The sequence below is a fragment of the Rhinolophus sinicus genome, linkage group LG04 (genome assembly GCF_036562045.2).
Source record: "Rhinolophus sinicus isolate RSC01 linkage group LG04, ASM3656204v1, whole genome shotgun sequence".
Classification (NCBI taxonomy): domain Eukaryota; kingdom Metazoa; phylum Chordata; class Mammalia; order Chiroptera; family Rhinolophidae; genus Rhinolophus; species Rhinolophus sinicus.
This window is the reverse complement of record NC_133754.1, coordinates 93,669,971-93,688,977: the sequence shown is the minus strand read 5'-3', so window position 1 is coordinate 93,688,977 and position 19,007 is coordinate 93,669,971. Positions and strand designations below refer to the sequence as shown.

At 34.7% G+C, this 19,007-nt stretch overlaps 1 protein-coding gene and 1 long non-coding RNA gene across 11 annotated transcripts in view; one reads left to right on the top strand and one right to left on the bottom strand.

The window, feature by feature from the left end:
- Positions 1 to 19,007, top strand: part of NBEA (neurobeachin) — a 661,793-nt gene that overhangs the window by 269,165 nt on the left and 373,621 nt on the right. For all 7 annotated transcript variants that reach the window (XM_074330026.1, XM_074330024.1, XM_074330023.1 and 4 more), the window contains one exon: positions 11,165 to 11,292. In XM_074330026.1, coding sequence (XP_074186127.1) covers positions 11,165 to 11,292 — 128 coding nt within the window. The remainder of the gene's footprint in view (positions 1 to 11,164; positions 11,293 to 19,007) is intronic.
- LOC109449832 (uncharacterized) overlaps positions 1 to 19,007 on the bottom strand; it is a 265,241-nt gene that overhangs the window by 215,540 nt on the left and 30,694 nt on the right. The gene's annotated exons all lie outside the window — the stretch shown is intronic.

The following is a 19,007-nucleotide window of genomic DNA, read 5'->3' as shown; positions in this document are numbered from 1 at the left end:
ACAGTTGTATAGTTATAAACTTTCTTCTTAGAACTGCTTTTGCTGTATCCCATAAATTTTGTTTTCATTTTAATTTGCTTCAAGGTAGTTCTTGATTTCCTCCTTTCTTCATTGGTGTAGTAGCATGACATATTTAATATATACGTATTTGTGGGTGTTTTGTTTTGTTTTGTTCTATTTTTGCTCTGTAGTTGACCTCTTAGATTCATGGCATTGTGGTCAGAAAATATGCTTGATGTAATTTCAGTCTTCTTGAATTGTCTGAGACTTGTTTTGTGACTCAATATGTGGTCTATCTGGAAAATAGTCCATATGTACATGAGAAAAATGTATCATCTGCAGTTTGGGGATGAATTATTCCACAAGTGCCTATTAAGTTGATCTATTAGGTTGGTGCAAAAGTAATTGCTGTTTTCCCAATTAGTTTTAACCTTTTATACTGCAATTACTTTTGCACCAGCCTAATGCTAAGTCTAGTGTGACATTTAATGCCGTTATTTCTGTGCTCATTTTCTGTCTGGATGATCTATCCATTGAGATAAATGGGGTACTGAAGGCACCAAATACTATTGTATTACTGTTCATTTATGACTTTATGCCCATTAACATTTGCTTTACGTACTTAGGTGCTCCTATTTTGGGTGCATAGGTATTTATAATCGTTTTTTCCTCTTCTTGGATTGACCCCTTCTTCATTACATAATGTCCTTTCTTGTCTCTTTTTACACTTTGTTTTAAAGTCTATTTTGTTTGATATGGATATTGCTACCCCAGCTTTGTTTTTGTTTCTGTTTGCATGGAGCATCTTTTTCCACCCCTTCACTTTCAGTCTGTGTGTGTCTTTGGATCATAGTAAGTCTCTTGTAGGCAGCATATAGATAGCTTTTGTTTTTTAATCCATTCTGCCACCCTGTGTGTTTTGATTGGAGCTTTTAGTCCACTTATATTTAGAGTAATTTTTTATAGGTATCTGCTTATTGCCAGTTCGTTAATTGCTTTTTTGTGTTTGTTGTTCTACTCTGTTCCTTTCCTCTAGGTCTCTTTTCTTTTGATTTGCTTGTTTTCTTTAGTGTTTTGATTGGGTTCTTATCTTTTTATTTTTCTGTAGTTTTGGTAGGTTTTGGTTTGTAGCTGGTTACCATGAGGGTCATACATATCAATATATATCTATAGCAATCTGTTTTAAGATGATAGTTGGGTAATTTCAGATGCATCCATGAAGCACTAAATTTTTACCCCCCGACCATTTTTGTATGTCATGTTTTATATCTCTTTGTTTTGTGTATCCCTATTTATTTTACTTATAGTTAAGTTTGCTACTTTTGTCTTTCAACTTTCATATTAGCTTTTTAAGTGGTTGTTTCATTGTGTTTATTATTTATTTGACTTTACCAGTGAGATTATTTTCTTTCCTGTATCTCATTTCTGGTTATGGCCTTTTTCTTTTCTGCATAAAGAAGACCCTTTAACATTTCTGGTAAATCTGGTTCAGTGGTGGTGATCTCCTTTAGTTTTAGTTTGTTTAGGAAACTTTATGTTTCCTCCAATTCTGAATCATAATCTTGTAGGATATAGGATCCTAGGTTGTGGGTTCCTTGCTTTCATCACTTTAAAGATGTCCTGCCCCTTCCTTTTATCCCCTAAAGTTGCTGCTGAGAAATCAGCTGATACGATAGACTTACTGGATTTCCCTTGTAAGTGACTTGTTTGCTTGCTGTTTTAAAGATTGTCTCTATCTTTAGTTCTTGCCATATTAATTACAGTATGTCTTTGTGTGGGTCTCTATGGGTTCTTGTTTGGAACTCTTTCCTTCCTGGACTGGTTCTCTGTTTCCTTCCCCAGATTAGGAAGTCATCAGCCACTATTTCTTAAAATAAGGCTAATGGTTTTGGCATACAGGTTGAAGTTGGGGCATGTGCATGCATTGCTTGGTGTGCACCTGACCAGGAGGAGTGGGTTCTAGGTGGAGGAGCCTGGTGTGCGTGAGGTGCTTTGATGCTTACATTGTCTGTTACCTGAGATGGGTCTGGATGGAACTGCTCCGAGTGCACTCTTTGCGGTACCCCACAACTCTGGACAGAGCAGCCCTGTGTGTGGATACCACAGTGATTTTCTAGCTCTGCACTCTCTTTAGGTAGGGGAACCCTGCGTGCCTGTGCAGCCGAGCCCTGCTGTACCTGCTGGATCAATACCTGGGTGGAAGAGCCCCTCGTATGTGTGCTGTGGCATCTTTCTGTTTCTGGGGATTTAGCTCTGGGAGTGGTGGCTGGGGACTCGCTGTAATGGCCCTGAAGATGCACCAGATAACCTGGATAGAGCTTCTACCCACTATCCAAGTGCAGGGAAAAACGTAAACAATAGCACCCACTGGTTTCTCCAATCCTGGATACTTCCTTCAGTTCCCGGATTGCTTTGTGGTTCCCCACCCTTCTCTGTGTGGTCTCTCTCTCTCTCTCTCTTTTGTTTGTTGTGCAGAAGCTTTTCAGTCGGCTCTCAGGAGAAATCGCTCTGAATCTGTATGTTCTTGGGAGGCTGAGCTAGTGCCCTCTTACATTCTTACCTTGGACCTGCCTTCCTCGGCTGACATACTTATGAAATGGATTTCATTCCATTGTCTTCTGGCCCTCATACTAATGAGAATGTCATTCTTGCCATTTTTCCTGTTTATAATGTATCTTTATTCTCTGACAGCCTTCTTCAAATTTTCTCTTAAAATAAGGCTAATGGTTTTGGCATACAGGTTGAAGTTGGGGCACGTGCATGCATTACTTGGTGTGCACCTGACCAGGAGGAGTGGGTTCTAGGTGGAGTAGCCTGGTGTGCGTGAGGTGCTTTGATGCTTACATTATCTGTTACCTGAGATTGTATACTATTGGGATTTCAATAGTTTATTTTGACAAGTGTAGGTTATTAATTTATTTTTATTCTGCTTGTTTTTCTGTGCTTTTTACATCCATGTTTTAAGGGCCTTTATCATTTGTGGAAAACTCATTCATTATCGCTTCACATATTCTGCCCTAACTTCTCTGTCTCCTTGTATTTGTTTTCTATTGCCTCCATAATAAATTGCCACAAATTTAGCAGCGTGAAAACAATACCCATTTATTATGTCATAGCTCTGTACATTATGAATCCAGTGGAGGTCACATCACAGTGGGCTAAAATCCTGGTGTTTGCATTCCTTATTGGAGGCTTTGGAAGCACATTAGGTTCATTCACGTTGTTGGCAAAATTTGGTTTCACGCAGCTATAGAAATGGACCCTAATTCTTTGTTGGCTGTCAGTCCAGGGAGCCCTTCGCTCCTGGAGTCCTTTTTCCAGTCCTTGAATATGGCTCCCTACTTTCAAAACCAGTGACAGTGTATCACATTCTTCGTACACTTGGCTTCTCTCTGACTTCCCCTACTGACACAGCTTTTGTGCTTTCCTCTTCTTCCACAATTCTCCAACTCCATCCAGAGAGTTTTCTGCTTTTTAAGGTTCTTGTATTTAGATTGGGCCCACCTACATAATACAGGATAATCTCCCTGTCTTAATGTACATAACTTGAATTTCATTTGCAAAGTCCCTTTTGCCATTTAACATAACTTATTCACAAATTCCAGGGATTATGGTTTGGTGTCCTTTGGGCAGCCATTATTTGGCATACCACCTTTCTCCTTCTGGGATTCTAATCACATCTATATAAGGCTATTTGATGCTGTTTTGTAGCTCTTGAATGCACATTCAATCTCTCTCTCTCTTTCTTTCCTTGGTGCTATTAAGTCCATTGATAAGCTCATTGAAGGCGTCTTGTCTCTTTCACTGTATTTTTCATTTGTAGCATTGTTTCTTTTTTAGTTTCTTACTTTGTGCTGAAATTCCCCATCTGTTTATGCATATTGACTGTATTTTCAACTATTAATTAAGTCATTAACATGTCAATTATAGTTATTTTTAAATTATATATCTGATGTTCCAAAGGAAACTTTATCTTTCCTCCAATTCTGATTCTGTTGGTTTGTGATTCTGACTACATTGATGTTTCTTCTTCGTATGTCTTATTTTTTTTGGATGAAAACTGAATGTTGTGTATAGGACAGTAGTGACTAACTTTCAGAGTATTTACGCTGGAAATGGGCTTGCCTCTTATGCTCGACCTTTAATATTGGGAGTTAAGGCAATCTATCCAGGAGCTGAGCTAGGTTTCTGTTTCCTTGTTTTCCTTACTCTGAGTGGTTTTAGTTTATCTACCTTTTCCTGTGTTAATCTAGGGGCTGGTTTGTGAGAATGTTTTACTCAGTATTCCTATTTTACCCTCACCTTTAGGCTTTCCTTTGATCCTGCACTTCAAAGAGGTTCTCTACACTGTGGCTCTTTCTGCTACAGTAGTCTGCTGTTATTTGTTATTGGATACTTGCAAGCCTGGTCTTTGGGGGACGTGGGCTGTTTTATGTTGTTCTGGTTCAGATTTGGCTTTAGGCAGGTGCTGCCTTGGGTCTTGGAAGTAGGGCTTTTCCACTGATCCTGCCCATTCCCAAGTGGTTGGAGAATATCTAAATATCAGGGCTCAGGATAAAGCCCTTCCCTGCCCTTAGATAGCTTTTTTTCTATTTCCTTTCTCCACCTGCTAAAGGCTCTCTCCTGTCCCCTGCAAGTGAATGGCTTTCCTGTCCTTTTCTCAGATGTAAGGGCTTTGTTTCACAGAGGATTAGGGAAGAAGGATCTGAGCGGGGCTTTGTGTCTTTTCTGCAAAAAGATGTGGTTACTGCTTGCCTCCCTTAGCCTACAGCAGTGAAGAAATTCCTCAGACTTCCATGCAGGTCCTACTTTTCCTCATGAGGAATGGTGAGGGTTGTGGGGAAGAGCCTGCGAGCTACTGCAAACTTCCTTTATGTCTCCAGCTCGGAAGGTTTTCTTCTCTCACATTAGCTCACACTTGGACTTCAGCAATTTGTTAAAAGTTTTAGCTGATTTCTTACCAGCTTACATGGTCCCCAGTGTTTCTTCTTCCTATGCTTCACCCCAAGGAAGCAAGTTCTTGCATCCCTCCCATGTCTTTCTTCAGATTTCAAGGCCAGTTGGTTGGCCTGATACCTCAGCTCTCTGACAGGTTCTAACAACTTTATAATTCTGTACATTATCTGACTTTCTCTTGTGATTAGTGTGGGAGTGACCCTCTCCAGCTTTCTACAACCTAAATGGAAGTACTCTATTTCTCTTTAAAAGTTCATATTCCTAATTAATGATTTTTTCAATTTGTATTTTCAAAAAATATTATGTGAACCAAGTGCTATACTAAAAAAACATGCATTAACTGACTGCTACCCCAGGAAACAAATTCGTAGATAGAGTATTGTATACAGGTAGCTTACTGAAGACTGTTCGTGATCACACCACCTATGAGGAATTGGGAAGGGATGGGTCAGAAAGAAAAGTGATGCAATTGTAAGGGAGGTGTCAGGCCATGCCCTGGGAAAGCTCTGCAAGAGGAATGGTTCTTCCAGAAGTCCTCAACTGAGTCAAGGGTCCTGGGCCTTTTTATCTCCTCATTGACTAGTGTTTGAACACAGATTTCTCCTGATGAGTGGACCTAGCTGGGGGTGAGACAGGTTCTTTCTGGGAAGGAATTCAACTGGGAGCCATAACCCAGTAGTCTCCTCTGAACTTTCCAGGGGATGAAGATCTCTATCCTAAAGGGGGTTTTGGTGCTCCTTCACAGTTTTCTACTACATTGACATTTCTTTTATAATATATTTAAATTATTATTTAATAGGAAAAGTTTTATTCAATTTTATATCCCTTATTTAAAACACAATTACCTTTATTCTTTATATTACTAGGTTTGTAGTTTTGTCTCAGTGAAATGACATATATTCTGGACTTTATAGTTTTGTTCCAGTATAGTTAATTTTTGTGTCATTTTATTTAACTAATTGACTAGAAAGGAAATAATAATTCTATTTCAGTTTCTTTCATTTTCTTTCTGCCTACAAAACATGCAATTAACAATTTCTAAAACTGCACTCTAAAGAAGCTGTTATAATTATCTAAAGATATACCAGCATTGCACTTCTTGAAACTTAAAAAATATGTATTTCAAATTTAGTTCACCACATAAAAGAGTAAACTTCTTGCACCCAAAAAGTTCCAGTTAGGCTTAGTTTCTTAGTATTTTTGTAATTTTATCTTCTTTCTTAAACAGTACATCATGCATTTGAAAATGTATATGATTCTGTTAAGGAAGAATGAGGAGAAAATGCCAGTTTTTAATTTAAAAGATCATGAGGAAATAAAATGAGCAAGAATTTTTTCAGTTGCATGTTTTGCTTAGTGGCTGCAACCCTAAAGTTTATAATTTAAAGAAATTGTTTATCAGTAAGTTCCAGTGTCGTAGATTCTGAGATCTCTCATCAACTAATATGTTTATATTTCATACTTTAAGTTTAGTGAAATATAGACAAGATATTTAAAGTCAGTGTTTGTCAATTAATAGTCATAATATGCAGCTGATTAAGAATTTAACTTTATAATATAGTTTTGCTATCATTAATACTCTCCTAAACTTTGCATCTAATTTTACATAAACAAAGCAGTTCACTTAACCTCTGCCAGCATTTCCTAATTTACATAACAGTATTCAATGACTATAATCTACTGTGGAATTCACTAATGTAATAATTTCCTTTATATCTGAGCTATATCTTGCAGGACATTGCTTAAGAGACATAATTATTTATTTTCATTCCAAATTTATTATTAGACACACCCATTATTTTGTGTGATTTAAGAAATGAAGGAATTTAAGAACTTTAATATACCAAATTAAATTATTAAGTTTTTATAATATTTTTGACATTATGCTAAGGATCTAGGAGAACACAAAAATGTAAAATCAAAAGTAAATAAAAATTACAACTTTATGAAGTTATAAGGGAGTTCATTGAAATACAACTCACAGTGTAAGCAGTTTCTTAAATTATTATTATGTTTTTCTAGAATTCTAAAACATATAACATTTGAAAATAATACTCTATTGTGAAATATAGTTATAAAGGGGATTCATTTAGAAAAAACAAGAAAACGTAAATCTTACATTTTTTGCTGATTCATGTGTTTGCAGTCACCTTGGCCTTGGATATATCTCCAGGTCAGGTCAGTTACGTTTGGTAAGATTTGATAATAATTGCAGCCCTGGGTTTTTGTTACCTTTTTTCTCCCACCAGTTAATAATACTTTTATTCAAATAAATGTCTTAGAATCTATAAATCTCTATAAATGAGATTTCATTAATACAGGTAAAGGCGAATACATAATTATGTTTTTTTAAACCATAATAATAAACTCTTATGTTTTAAGTCATATTGTTTTAATCCAAGCATTGGAGCTATAGAATTTCATCTAAAGCATTATTATTTTCTTTGAATAGTTTTGTTTTCCTACAATTGGTAATTTTGTTAGAGTAGTTGATAAATTCCCCAAGTGATAACAGTAATTTTCTTCATGGAAATCAGTAATTCTCTTTCTTAGAAGAATTTACACTTCCTATCAAGAAAAATAGCCAAAGTCCAAATAGCATCACACACACATCATTAGTGTGACTGAAGGGAATGAAAAAGAATAGAGTAGGGAGAGAAGAATGGATAGCTTGAGACACTGTATTTCAGACTCGAGCTGACAAATTTTATATTTAGGGCTTAAGAACTTTCCCAAATAATAAGGAGTTACTAGAGTGTTAAAATAATAAACCTCACTCAAGGTCTGTGTAGGGCAAATTCTCCATCTAGTGCACCTTTGTATTCTGTGTAAAAAAATGCCTGAGACTAAATGAATGTCTTTTGAGTAAGTGAACATAAACATTCAAATGAAACTGAAAAATTACTACTTAGTTTATTTTCCCTAAATTAATTAAAATATGCTAATTTTCTTACACAACTATTTTCCGCAAAACTTTGTTTACTTCTGGTAATTAAATGTTATTTCTGTTTTTAAAATAAAAAGTATATTCTAAATGTAGTGAATAATTCATTTATTTTCAGAGGATGGATGGCCAAGGAGTTCTCCCTTGTTAATGTGTTTCATTTAATTGTTTTTTTTTCATGTTAACAGATAAATTTTTCATATTTGCCTTGCCATTGTGAAAAAAAAGTTTTTCATTGTGTGTTTCTCTCAGATGAGAATTCAAATAAAAATAAAAGCGTGAAAGTTTTGTTTTTGTTTTTCTTTATGTTGGGTGGTTATTTGCCAGGTGAGGGTGTAAAGCTGAGTTTTGTATTTATACCATTTCCTTTGAGAATTTAAATTACTTAAGGATGAAGATGACGTGTTTTACTTTCCTTTAAAATACATTGTGAGGAATGTGTAAATATTAACAACAACAGAAATGTCCGTTTTCTGCACTGTAAAAAGGTGATGATGTAATTTTTTTCACTTAGAAGATTTTGTTGTTATATGATAGAGAAATCTAGCAGTATTACTTGATAATGATTTTTTTTGTACTTAAGCTTTGATCTCTTGCTGGGTAAAATGTTGCATTGTTTGTTCCCTAATGGAAAATTAAAATTATGGTTGCAGCATGATATGTATAAGCATCATTTAATATTCTATTAAATTTTATAAGAAAATAATTACAAAAAAATCTTACTTTAGGGATTCACTCACGGAGAAATGTCTGTTTTTATCCATTACCTTTAAGTCAAGGTAATTAATATATTTTTACATATGCACATATACTTAGTTGCTTAAATTAGTTTCCATTTGATATTTAACTTAATCACCAAGAACTGTATTTTTACATTTCTGAAGCCTCTATGCCAGGGGTGTCCAAACTGCGGCCCAGGGGCCAACTGTGGCCTGCAATCCATTTTTAATTGGCCCGCAGCAAATTCCAAAAATATATTTAATTTACTTAAATAAACCAGGTGAGGCAATACGTACTTCACCTCAAGTGAGTGTCCCGGCTGTTTGTGTATTTTACCACATATGGCCCTTGGTAAAAAACGTTGAAAAAAGTTTGGACACCCCTGCTCTAAGCATACATAAACCTGGAAAATAAGGAAAAGGTTTTAAACTAGGGAAAACTGTTCCTCACTAGTTAGTATATTGCAATCCAATATTATAACTATGATGTGAACCTTTATAAATCTAGAATTTTTCTCTCATTAATTAATCTTAACTAAAAATAAATATCCACACTTCACTCAGAATTCAGCTGCAAAAACAAACAATCGTAATTATATCTAGAGTGTTCTCCTTTTCATAGGTTCATGCTTGACATTCTTCCGTAGCTTTCCTTAGTAGAGGGGATTACTTTAGCTGGGAAGAGTCGTAAGAATTGATCCTGGAGATTAGAAGGAATGAATGAAATAGTAGATCTAAAAAAGAAGTTCTGTCTATATTCACCAAAGTCAGAAATAACTTATTATTATTCTATGACTTTAGGTAGCCGTTCCTTTGCTAGCTGTTTTATTACAATTTACTAGTAGTATACACTCACTAAAACAGTTATTCTCAAAGTGTATGTCCTGATCCAGCAGTGTTAGACCACCTGAGAATTTGTTGGAGGTGCAAATTCCCACAGTGCACCAGGGACCTGCTGAATCAGTATCTCTGGGGGTGCAATCTGGGAGTCTGTGTTTAAACAAGCCTTGCAGTTGATTCCGACCTACACTAAAGTATGAGAACCATCTGCTTAAAGTAGGTGCTTGCATCAGGAATAACAGAGTAAGGGAGAATATTGAAAACTCTTTATCTGCTGTAAGTCTGGGAAGGACCGCACAAGTCCTTTTTTCCTGCGTAGAGTTGTACCTCCAGAATACTTCTCTGTAAGTATTTATGAAAGTGCCTAAATCTGAGTTTCCTCCTGAGTTCTCCTTTCTCTAAAGCTTTGACCCAGGTGAGAGGAGACAAAGCCAAGTGCTAATGGTGAGGCTTTGTGTATACAAAGGATTCAGATCATGCTCTTTTCAAAGTAGGAACGAGTATTTCCTAATCCCAGATTATTTCCTAATCCCTATTTAAACATTTAATTGCTTTAAAAAATATGCAATAGTTTAGTTTTAAATATTACTAATATATTGCAAATTATTCTGTGATGAGTTACCTTTTTGTCATTATGTTTTCCTCATGTGTAACAAAAATATTACTTGGCATTGTGGCAGAACTTTTATTATTTTGAAGCATTGTTTAATTCCTTACTGTACATATCTTCTGTGTAGAAGAATGAGTGGCCATCCAATATTATATTATTTAATTGATCTTTAAAAATATATCAGTCACATTTTTAAGAGTAAATATAGGTGTGTTTTATTGAAAGTAGCAGTTATAAGAGCTACCATTATTGACCTCTCAGTGTGTCCAGGACTTTTCTGTACATGTCACATGCCTTAGCTCATTTAATGCTCAAGGGGTGGATATTGTGATCATCTTCACTTTGCAGGCAAAGGCAGTCTAATGTCCCATGGTCACCTAAGCAGCCTTACTCCAAAGCACTTTTTTATTTGCCTGAGCAGAATTATTTATTTTACCCGTGTTGTTTCTTTTACATATACTGTTCCAGGTGTTTTCAAGAATGTCAAACAGTGCATATGTGTTATGTAAGGCTTTATAACTTAAAAGTTAATAGTGAACAATGTAAATAATAATGCAGGGATTGGTAAATAAAACTAAGTGGGCTTATGCAATGAAACATGCCTACTTTGTCAAAGCAATTCAGCTGTGTTACACTGAATTCCAGTTATTCTCTTATTTGTTTAGCTTTTTGGGGAATTTTCAAGGAACTCGAGATCAAGAGTTAATTCTTTGTAATTGGCACGGTGATCCACGTAGTAGTAAGTGTTCAAAACCATTTTCTTTGATGGATAGAAGAATAGACAGAGAAGACATACAAGAACTTCTTCTCTTGAAGCTCCTAGAGCTATGAATAGAGTCTGTGGCCCTCAAAGGTTACAGAACCCCACCCAGTTCCTTTACACCATATAGTCATTCTAATTTAGTTGCCATCTTTTGAGTGGCCTTATGACTGATGTAACACTGTACCGGATATTCCTTCTACATGAAGCTGTTATTTTTCAGTGGGTTAGATTTGGACTTTTATGATATTCAAAGATTTTAATTTCGAAGTAAAGTTTATTTCACTTTTTATTTTGAATTATATTTACTAGTCTTTATGTCTTAATTTCAACAGCATCACTGCAAAACTTGAAAGAGCTTTAGAAAAAGTTGCTCCTCTTCTTCGTGAAATTTTTGTAGACTTTGCCCCATTCCTATCTCGTACACTTCTTGGCAGTCATGGACAAGAGCTATTGATAGAAGGTATGATTTCTCTCTCTATTCTAATTATTTCAGTTTCTTATAATGTATCTATTAATCATGGCATAATTTGTACTTCTGGAGGAATATTTATTGCCAAAAAACTATGAAGACATTGTTTCCACAAATTCTAATAAGATATTCATATACTTGTGTGCTTTCTCCTTATTCTTTTTTTTTTTTAAATAGCATGTTTGCACAGTCAATGTTGTTGCACAGCTAATAACAGAGTGAAGAACTTGGGAAAAGTGTTGGGATGGGAGGCTCTGACTCGTATGATCCCAGTCTGTCAGGGCTGATGTATATGCTTTGTTAGGATGGCGTCTTTCCTAAACAAGTGTCTCTAAAATTTCCTTCTAACTCTAAAAGCCAGGCTTCTATAAGTGACTTTTCTTATTCACAGAACATTTGTTATATGAGAATCCTTACCTAAGATAATGTAAAAAAATACTGAACTGGGAATTGGTAAAGCTGTGGTCTTACTCAACAGCAGCTTAAACGGAGTGAGGAGGCAAAGAAGGTAAATCTACTGTAATTTATGATCCTCTAATAGGAGAGAGTAGCTTTGAAAAACTTGTCTGGAGCTTTATTTATTTTTTTTTTAAAGTTTTGTTTTATAAATATTTGTGAACTTCAGAAAAGGGTAACCAAAAGCCAGATGATCCTTGTGAGTGAATAATGGCTTTAGGTGCCATTCGTTGATTTAGCAGCCTTATGTATATATTTTTGCTTTTCACGTTCTACTTATTGTAGAAGTTTCCTTGCACCTGTTCTATCATTGTCGCAACTGGTTTTACAGATTAGGTTTCTGTTAGGGGGACAGTATTAGTTTTAAAGAGGGTGATTGATTTTCAATAGGCCAATAGTAAAAGTTACAGTTGAGCACAGACTTAAAGGAGGTGAGCTATCTTACTAGAAGAGCATTGTTCTAGGCAAAGAGAATAGTTAATGCATCGATCCTATAACATTATTTTGGCAATAAGAAAAAACTTCAATAAGTATTATTGAGAAAATGAATCTTAGATAATTCCTCATTCCCTAGACGTCTTTTGTTTTTTTCAATATCTTTGTATACCTTTTCCTAAACTGATTTGACAAATTTACAGAATAAATTCATAGTTATCAAAGACATACTAAAATAAACACAGAATAATTTAGTAATGTAGCAATGTCAGTAATGGGTCCTGTACTGTTATTAAAACTGGGGCACAAATTCAGCACTGTTTCCCAGCTGTCAAAGCAAAGGATGTAAGTTATAAGACACATTACTGGTTCCTCAGTGACAGTTTGTGACAACTTTAAAATGTAAAGTATTGCTATCAGATAACTTTTTAACTGCACTATGTTGGTCATTCAGGACCGCACATATGTAGCCCCCTTTCCACAATTTTCCACGGCCAGATATCTGGACTGTTTCTTATTTCTTCCGAGCACTGCAGTGAGATGTAGAAGAAATGGCTGGGTAATTGAGAGCTATTTTTCTTGGGCATCTCTAAGTTTACCTCAGATACTCTGAATTGTGTTGAACGAGCATTAAGAATATGCCTCTTGGGTTTTTAAAAAATGGCTATGCTAAAAATGAAACACTGGACCAAGTTACTTATGATAGCTTACTTTGTGTTCACCTGGCAGAATACAGTTTTATTGTGTAACCTTTCTGCATCCAAAGAATTTTCATATATTTTATTTTTAAGACTATGGGGAGGCAATGTTCATATCCTTCTTTTTTGTGTTAAAATGGTTTTTCTTAATAAAATGATAGATTTTAGGTTTTAATTTTGTTTGTTTTTTAAATACCATAGTTGGCAAAATATAAAATTGGCAACCTTAAGATATGTTCCTCCAAATTTCTGCCAGTTCATATAATCCAAAAACCTAGAAACCTTTGCTGTATAACAGAACAACATTCAGAATCCCTCACAATTTAGTCATAACCTTTTTCAGACTCAACTCATCTCCCTCCTCTTGCAATAGAAGACATTCCTTAAACATGCAAACAAGTTATGCATTATGACATTTCCTTGATTTTGTACAATTCTTCCTTCTGTGTTGGATCCTTTTCTTTTTTTCTCTGCCACAAATTATTCATATCCTTTGAGTCCTGCTTCAAGTTTCTTACATCAAACTAATGCCTTCTCTTCTGTGGTCCTGTGCCATTTTATTTATACAACATGAATTAAAATATTTTTGACTTGTAAATAGGAAGTCTCTTATTGTTCACATTAACATTGCCACACTTAGATTCTGGTACATAATATTCAGTATGTTTTCCTTATACATGAATAGAATGTTATTTTGTTACTGATCATTTTTGGTAGAGGTAAGTTTTGAAAATAAGGGAAGATGGGTAAAAGTGTGTTTTGTGTAGTGAGACTTCCCAGTATTGATCATTTGCACCCTTGAATTTGGTTACTATACTCATCCAATGTACATTCTTGCTTTCCACCCCAGCCTATGGAAATGCATGTCCTTTCATGTTCACATTCTTGATCTTACACTCTTGAATTCCATTTCATTTTTTTCTTTAATTTGATAAACTTTTTCTCTCCTCTGAGGAAAAACAAAGAAACAAAAAACTGTCAAACTGTTGTGAAGAACTCAGGAGATTTGCGTGATAAAAATATCTTTACCCCAACTGTTGAATAGTTCTGTTTAAAAAATGTGCTTAAGATGAATAAATCTCATTGCTTTTGACTTCATCATATGTGTGAGTGTGTGAGTGTGAGTGTGTGTGTGTGTGTGTGTGTGTGTGTGTAGTAGGATTTAGGTAACTGAAGATATTTTAATGTCTTACAAAGAGAAAAAGCAATTACTCTCGATTTTAAGTAATCATAAAATATATCTGAATTGCATTTTTGCATGTTATTTTATATTCAGTTTTTCTTAACTCACACATGTATTCATTTGAATTTTTCCTTATAGGATAATTATTTAATTGGTAGTTTATATTGTCATCCATAAAATAAAAACTGAAATAATGTTCTTTGATTTTTTAAATTTGTCACTTTTATTAGTCAACCTGGCTTAAATTTATTCTTGTGTGGTTCAACAGTAATCAATATAGTTCATATCTTTTAGGGTCACTCATTAGCAGTAGCTATTCTTACATTCTTTTGGTGTGTGCATGTTTCCCTTGGCAATCATTAAGGATTTTTGAAGGTAGTAGTCATTTGGAACTTAGTAAATTTTCTCTAAGAAAATCCTAGTTTTTAAATTTGCAAACTAATGCATAAAGATTACAGTAGGTATGTATGCAAGTATCAAACCCCACCAGCCCAAGATGACAAAACAACCTGTGGTCTGAAATTGTTATATTTATTTGGCTCGCTGTAGCAATGGAGAGTGTGTGTTAGAGGAACCAGGGAGCTTCTCTTAAAGGAGTTGAAAGGAGCTTAAATTTTGAATTCGAGGAAGTAGGGCCAGGCCTCGATTGGTCACTGACTGTCAGGAAGTGGGTTACATCTTGATAATTTTTATTCAGGAGGCCTAAGAACTACAGTGAGCCAAGAGTTATAATTAGTAATAAAGAAGCAGTAGTCACCCAGGTTAATAAGAAGAGGAGATCTTAGGTGTGTGAGTGTTTGGATGACAGCACTGTCTTCTTCACTCAATACAAAGTAGCCCTGTGAATTCACTGTTCATGTTCTCTGAGCATTTTGTTTGCTCGACAACTCACAAGAATATTGAATGTAATTTAATTATATGGATACAGCAGAAAGTCTCATAAGCATCCAAGGACAGGAAATGAAATACAGCTAGACTTCAGGCAGGCTGGAAATGGGAGAGAGAGTCGATAACCAAGGCCACTCCCGTTGACTCTCAAGTCAGCTTCATAGCCTCCTATTTTTGCTTCTCTGTGTATCAACTCAATTTTTTCACTTCTCTCCCAGACTGACTTCATTTTCTTAGTCATCAAAACTAAGCCTAACATAGCATCCCATTCTTGATTCCAAATGTGCTTTTAATATAAACATCTTTCATCATCTGACAATAGTTACTACCTATCAAGAGAAAATCTAAATGGCTCAGCCTTGGGTTAGGTGTCTACCCCTGTTATAATTAGTTAAGATTGATGTGGGTGAGAGGGGAGAGGTTAAATGTAATAATAGGTAGGCTGCCCCTTTTAGGAGCTATATGTAAGTTGAACCATACTAGAAAACGATGGTAGCAGTACAGGAAATGTCACTAAATTGTCTACTATACTTTTACTGACATTAATAAATATTTTATTAAAATCATATAATATTCAAGAATATTTATAGTTTCTGAGACTAGTATATTTTTTGAAGTATATAAATATAGCATGAAATTTCTACCTCTACCAAAAGAGAACATCACTAAAATATTATTATAAAAGGAATGAGCCTAGTAAATAATCTCTTATCACACTAGGATCATTTATAGTAACAATATGGCCACATAGTTAGAAATACTTGTAATTTAAAAATTATACATTAAATGTAATTTCAGAAGTTATTTTAAAATTGTAATAATACAAAAAACCTGGACATGACAAATTCAGAGTAGATGGCAACGGGGACATAGTTTTAAAATATCCCTGAATTCCTCCATGTAAAACAGACAGAACAATAGATGGTGAAATAATTTTAACAACAACAGATGAATGCCTACAATGAAACTAGGTGACAAGGTATCCCATTGGACCCCAAAATGTGACTGGATGGACAATCCAGCAACAGGTTCAAGATATACATGGTATCAGCTGATGCATGGGAGAAATGGTGGCAAACAAGAGAGCATATGAGAATCCTGGTTTACAGTTACTCCCTAAACCTAGGGGCTGATTTGAATAACAACTGCAAAAACAAGGAAGCTTTTACACACTATAATAGCAGATGAGTTTAAGGGTTCCAAGGTAAGGTTGTGAAGAGTGAGAGCCATCTAAGCCCCATGAGAAATTAACCAACTAAAGTTATCTTCAGGACAAAGTCCCACATTGAGGTGGAACTACTATGAATACAATCCAAACTGAGCAAAAAGGGGCAAGAGCAACAAAACAAGACAAAACAAAGCAAAACAAAAACCCCAGCAAGCCCAAATAAAACAGGGCAACATGGACAAAGCTAGTAGATCTCAGAAAGTAGGTGGTCATATTTTTTTAAAACAAATGAAAGGGATTTTTAGGGAAGGAAGGAAGGGAGGGCGCGAGGGAGGGAGAGAGGGAGGGAGGAAAGGAGGGAAAAGAAAGAAAGAAAAAGGGAGGGAGGGAGGGAGAGAGGGAGGGAGGAAAGGAGGGAAAAGAAAGAAAGAAAAAGGGAGGGAGGGAGGGAGAGAGGGAGGGAGGGAGGGAAGGAAGGAAAAGGAAAAGGGAGAAAAAATCCAAAACTTGTCTAAAAGTTCAGGTTACCTAATTGCACATAAAATAGTAACTGGCAAAAAGGATCTTAATCTCATATATTGCAGTAAGAAAAATGAGAGTGAGTAGAAAAACAAGCCCTCAGACTATAAAAGCATGCTAGAAAAAAAATGAAAAGTTTTTAAAGGAGCTAAATGACATTAGAAAATGATACAGGATATGAAAGAACAATTTAGATCAGAATTTAGAGAATCTCACAAATGTGATAAAACTTTGGAAAGAATTGAAAATAAGGGGAAAAAGTTTTAGAAATGAAAACTTAATTAGAAGAAATAAATGAATAAACTTTACAGATAAGACATACATAAGAGAACTGTAAGATAAAAAGAGACATTCTTAATATCAATAAAATAATGATTAAAGAGATTTTAAAAGGTGAGGGACAAATTTAGAATATCCAGCATATATATGAGTTCCCAAGGAAGAAAACCTAAGCAAAGAATAGAAAAATAATAGGATCAGTTATTTGAAGAAACTCCTAGAATTAAAAAAATAAATAAATTTTGAAAATTCTATTTAAAAGGTACACTGAATATCTGAGAAAATAGCCCCAATACCAGCATTGAGACATTCTAGTAAAATCAGTGGACTTTAAAGAAAAAGGAAAAAAAAAAAAAAAAACCAAGACAAAAACATATCAGGCATCTAGATAAAAACACAAATTAACTTCTAAGTGAACGAGAATCAGATTGTCATCATTCTGTTTGAGAGACATATTTTCTACAAGAAAATGAAGTAGGGTATTTAAGATACTCAAGGAATGAAAATGCAGCCAAACTGACTTCGTGTATAGAGACTGAAGATCAACTGTTAACAAACAAAAATTCAAGACATATTGTCACTGTGAGCGTCTCCTGAAGAATCTACTACAGAACGAGTACCAGGCAATCAAATCCACTGGAAAGATGTCAACATAAGGACTCATAATGATCATTAAATATGGATATATTTAGAGAACTAACTAAATGCTGGTTATATGGGAGAGAGTATAGAATATAATGGCTGTATTTTTTGAAAATTGAAAAAGGTAGGGGTACAGTAATTATATTTGTAGTGGCATTATTGGTATTTATATGAAATTGTTGCATACTGGGTAAAACCAATTAGCAAGTATGACATTCTAATTATTTCATCCCATGTGCTTGAAAATCAGGATTCTCACTAAATAAAAAGGGATTCAGATATAAAATGGAAATTTTTAAGTGAAAGAATTTACTTCTAAATTTAAATTGGACAAATTTAGAAGGACAAAATTATTGCAAATCTAAAATTATCTTACACATACACACACACACACGCATACACACACATACTTTAGCCCTGTTTACTGTTTTGCAGATACATAAAGACCAAGTCAGTAGCAGTGAGCACACCTGAAGTTCAGATTATAGTCTTGAAATATTTGCCACTGAAAGAAACCAGAGTTATTTGAAAAATGGATGTTTTTAAGATTGGGGCAGGAAATGGTCATGATTCACCTGCAACATTTGGTGTTACCAAAAACCAAGGATGATATCAGACTGTCAAAAAGGCTTAGGAGCTAACATGAAGACATTGTTATTGGCCAAAGATGGTGCATTTTGAGCATCAGTAAGTATAATCACTTCAAGGCATTAACACAGGAGTGTGTTTAAATCCATGAGTTATAAGAATGTTTTTTATGATTGTGGAATTTATAGGATGCTAGGGAACCAACACATTCTTTTGGAAACTGATAAATAAAGGGAAAGATGTATCCTGTGATTTCTTTGTAAATTATATAATTTGTGTTATCAAATCATTAATGACATAAGTTTTCTCTTTATAGAAATATAAATATATGTGATAAATGATGGAAGGATATATGAGTTGAATTATTACAATTTAGCATCCCCTCAGGAATTAATAGATCTTAGCATCAGTTGTTGCTAATGTCACAGAAAGAAAGACAGCTAGACAACCAGATGTGGAAAATACCGTCACCCATGAAGACTGACGTACTGACCAAATGAATGAATGAGTGAATTACTTAATTAAAATAAAACTGAATCTAATTAAGCGTGTACACTCAGTATTTTAAACTGTACCATGGGAATTGCACCATCAAAATTTATATTGTTGGAAATTCTGCAGTACAAATGACTTGGTTTCTTCAAAATAGATGGGGGGGGGAAGAGAAGGGGAACTGTAAATTTAAAAAGCTTTAAAGGATAGTAAAAATTAGTAAAATTAACTTGTTTATAGATATAACTATGAATTAGGTTTGTGATAAACTTTAAAGAAGAGCCAACTGAGTGTTATAACAATCAGAATAATGGTTTATTATAAGGATTGAGAAGGTTGTAATTAGGACAGGACACAT